Below are 4,049 nucleotides of genomic sequence, written 5' to 3' on the forward strand. Positions count from 1 at the left end.
GCGACTCGCCGCGGCCGCCTGCGGGGTCGGGCCCCGCCCCCCGCTACTCATAAAAATAACCCCGGGAGTCGGGGGGGCGGGTCTCCACCCGCGGGAGGCAGGGCCGGTCCCCGGGCAAGGCCGCCCCGCGCGGGAGGAGCCGAGGTCGGGGGACGGGGACAGGGAAAGTCCGCCCGGGACACACTCGCATCAGCGGGAACCCGCGTCTCAACAGGGCACCGAGGCACTTGGCTGCCGGACCCCGCCGCCCCCGAAGTTCCCGCCCCCTTCAGCCGGAGCCCTGCCCGCACCCACGGGCCCCCCGCGCGGAGGGCGCAGCCCCGGCGCCCCAGCAGCTGCCCCGCGACCCGCCCCCGCCCGAGGACAATGGCGAGGCCGGGGCGCCCTGCAGAAGTGAGGGGGACACCGGCCGGGGATGCCCCGCTGGGAAGAGGCGTCGGCCCGGGAACGCCCCCCACCCCCCAACCCCGCGCCTCCCAGGCTGTCCCGGCCGCGGCCCCGCTCCTCCCCAGGGTCCTGGAACTCCTGGAAAGGGCACCCGACCTGCAGAAAGTCCTCGCCTTCGGGTCCCCCCACAGGCCTCCCAGGGCCCGGGCTCCCCCGCCAGCTCCCCGCGGCCCCCACACTAAACAAAACACACGAACCGACCCGCGCCCCAGCCCCCGAGGCAGACGAACAAGTGAACCCAAGCGCGCCCCATCCTCGGGGAGGCGAGGCTTGCGGGGCCCCATCTCCCAGGACTGCAAACTCGGCGCCTCACAAAGTCAGGCTCGCAGGGGCGCGGGCAGGAGGGGGGCAGGGGGGCGCAGACGGGGGGCAGAGGGGGGTATTTACAGAGGCCACGCGGCCGGCGGGGCGTCCGCGGCCCGGCCTCGCCGTCACTTCTTCTTGGCGGCCCTCTTGGCGCTGGGCTTGGCCTTGGGCTTCACCGGCTTGGCCTTCTTGGGCTTGGCCGCCTTGACCGGCTTGGCTTTGACAGTCTTGGGCTTCTTGGCCTTCCTGGGCGCGGCGGCCGGCTTCTTCCTGGCCTTCTTGCCGGGGGCGGCTCGGGGCTTCTTGCTCGGGGCCTTCGCGGCGGCCTTCTTGGGCTTGGCGGCCTTCTTGGGCGCGGCCACCTTCTTGGCCTCCTTCTTGGTCTTCTTGAAGGCGACCGCCCGCCGGGGCTCGTCGCTCCTGGCCAGGCGGAAGGACCCCGAGGCGCCCACCCCCTTGGTCTGCTTGAGGACCCCGGTGGTGACCAGGCGCTTGATGGCCAGCTTGATCTGCGAGTCGGCGTTCTCGCCCACCTTGTAGTGGCCCTTGATGTACTTCTGGATGGACTGGCGCGAGGAGCCCGCGCGGTTCTTCTCCGCCTGGATGGCGGCCACGATCATGTCCGAGTACTTGGGGTGGTCCGTGGACTTCTTGGCGGCCTTGGCCCGCTTGGGCTTGGCCGCGGGCGCGGACGCGGCGTTCTCGGTCATGGCGGCCGGCCTGGCCCTGCCGCTGGGGACGGCGCTGCCCGCGGGCCGGGCCCCGCGCGGGCCGGAGGGGCGCCTGGCTGGGGGGCGGCCCTGGCGCCCCCGCTTCCCGGCGCGGTCGGGGCGCCGGCTCCCCGGGGCCTGGCCGCGGGGGGGCTCGCCGGGCCGGGGTGCGCGGCCCGCGCCGCGGGAGCGTCGGTCGGGGGGTCCGGGGTCCGCGCCGCGCCTGCCGCTGCTCCGCGCGCTCCGCCTCCGCGGCCTCCCGAGCCCGGCTCCGCGTCTGGCGCTCGGGCGGCGCATCCGGGTATTTAGCGGCGGCGGGCGGACCGCGGTGAGGACAGGGCTGCTGGCTGCCTGCTCCCGGCCCGGAATGGCGCCGCGCCGCCGCCATCTGTGTTTCTTGCGCCGAGCAAATCCGACCTTTCCCCCCGGCCCGGGCCCTCCCGCCCCCCGCCGCCGCCCGGGCCCGCTGCCCGGCTCCCGGGGCGCCCCCGCTGCGCGCCCCGCCGGCCCCGCCGCGGCCCCCCGCGCCCGCCACGCGCCCCAAACGGCGCCGAGGACCGCCGGCGCGCCGGCACATTTCCCCTTTGCGGGGGGCTGGCTCGGCGGGGTCGGGGAGCCCCGGGGCGGGGAAGCCCCCGCAGCAAAGCTCCCTCTTGGGGCTACCCGGGACCCCGCTCGCGGCTCGCTGCGGGGCCCCCCAGGCCGGGGGCGCGGCCGGAAAGCGGCCCCAACTAACACACGCAGCCCCGAGCCGGGCGACTCCCAGCCGGGCCGAGCCGGGACAGGGGGGAGGGGTCGCTCCCCCGGGGTCCGGTCGCCTCTCGGGGGTCATCCCGCCGCTGGGACCCCCGCGCCTCCACCCCCCTCCGCCCTTAGGACCCCCAAGCAAACTTTCCCTGGAAGAGTTGGGAGGGCGCTTTCAAACTTTGTCCCTTCCCCCTCCTCCGTCTGTCCCCCCCCAGCGCGCCCCCTGACCTCTGCATTGAGGTGCTCTCTTGAAGCCGAGCCCCCCCAGGCCTCCTGGGTCCCCTGAGGGATGAGGAGGGGGTACCTGCTGGGTCACCGCCTCTCCTCAGAGACCCCCACATCTCCCACATAGCGTCACCGGGAATTCATTTATATGCCTCCCTCAAACTAGGAGTTTTGGGGTGTCAGAGGGGGAGCCTGTGGCTCCCCCCCCCGAGGCCCCAGACTGGGGGGGTCTCCTCCCCTTCCTGAGGCCCCTCGAAGACCGAGGCTGGGGCGGGGGTGGGTGGGGAGCGATGCACCCTGGAGGAGCTGTCCCGAAGGCTCCAACCAGGCTGTTCTGGGGCCCCTGGGACGAGGAGAGGCCCTGAGCGCTTTGGGATCTCGGGAAAACGGGGCTCTGGGGGAGAGGTCGAGGGGGGCAGTTGCGTTCCTTGGGTCCTGTCTAGTCCTGTGGCGTGTGCAGCTGTGGAGGGAGCCGGGGCCGGGACCACCGCCATTTTGCTGGGAGAATGCAGTGTCTTTGTTGAAATGCACACGTCCTTCCCCGCGCCGTGGGCAGGTACAGGTGAGACGGACCCGGGGCGCCGCCGTCTGCAAGGACTCCTGGGGCTCCGAGGGGCTCTAGGAGCCCAGAGGCCAGCAGAAGGGATCCCAGAGTTCCCGGGACCCCTAGTCTGTCATTTACCTACTACTCACGTGCAGGCGCCGGGGCGCAGCGGCCCTGGGTTGAGAGTCTGGGGTGCTCCCTCCCTGAGCCCCCTAAAACAAACCCGCTTTTATTCCCTAAGCACAGAGGCAGTCACTCTTCATTTAGACAATACCCTGGGGGTGGGGGGTTGTTTATAACCGATCCAAACGTGGAAGGCGGCTCCGGTTTAGTCCGGAGCTGTTTGCAGACACCGGCTGGTGGGGTGGGGGGAGGGGGTACAGTTGGGCAGTTAAAATGGGCGGTGGGGGTTGTAGCCGGTGGGTGTGGGGGGGAGGGCTCCCGCCGGACTTGGGAGGCTCGGGGTCAGGGCAAATTAATGGGTTCCCCCCACACCAAGGGATGGATTAATCCAAATGATTGGGAGGGGGAGGCGGGGGGCCGAGACTGCGGGATGCCTTCGCCCCGGGCTTTTCTGGGGCGCCCAGGCGAGAAGGGACGCGAGGAAGGGCCAGGGCAGTTCAGAAGGTCAGGGCTCTTATTTGGGTGATGCCCATTACCCCGAAGTTTCCTGATTTGAAAACAACATTCTAGTGGGTTTGTTTTGGTTATTGTCAAAAGCAGTTCTGCTTCCCACTGAGATCTCGTGGGGAAACAGGTATCCAAATAGCCCCCCCACGTCCACCCCTGGCTCCCCGAGACGTCATCTCCGCCCCCCGCCGCCCCACCCCCCAGGTCCACGCGTGCCTTAGAATAAAGACTGGAGGCATCCAATGGCGCGGTGATGAAATAATTTTATTTGCACAGTGCATTAGTTTGCAAAGTGCTCCCCACCCGGTTCCAGACCCCTGAGTCTCCAGCCTGGGGAGGCTGGCCACGCGATACGCCCCCCATCACCTCCATTTTCCCGTGGAGGTCGCAGGACCCGGGAAGGTTGGATATGGGGGCACCCCAGGCTCTCACTTCATTTT

At 70.5% G+C, this 4,049-nt stretch overlaps 1 protein-coding gene across 1 annotated transcript; it reads right to left on the reverse strand.

Annotated features, from left to right (window-relative positions):
• Positions 1–460: 460 nt before the first annotated feature.
• LOC119248236 (histone H1.0) lies at positions 461–1,501 on the reverse strand. The gene has a single exon (XM_037515214.2). The coding sequence runs from the start codon at positions 1,461–1,463 to the stop codon at positions 879–881; it is 585 nt and encodes a 194-aa protein (XP_037371111.1). The 5' UTR covers positions 1,464–1,501; the 3' UTR covers positions 461–878.
• Positions 1,502–4,049: the final 2,548 nt, after the last annotated feature.

Source organism: Talpa occidentalis, unplaced genomic scaffold (assembly GCF_014898055.3).
Source record: "Talpa occidentalis isolate TD23 unplaced genomic scaffold, MPIMG_talOcc4v2.1 talOcc4.16, whole genome shotgun sequence".
Taxonomy (NCBI): Eukaryota; Metazoa; Chordata; class Mammalia; order Eulipotyphla; family Talpidae; genus Talpa; species Talpa occidentalis.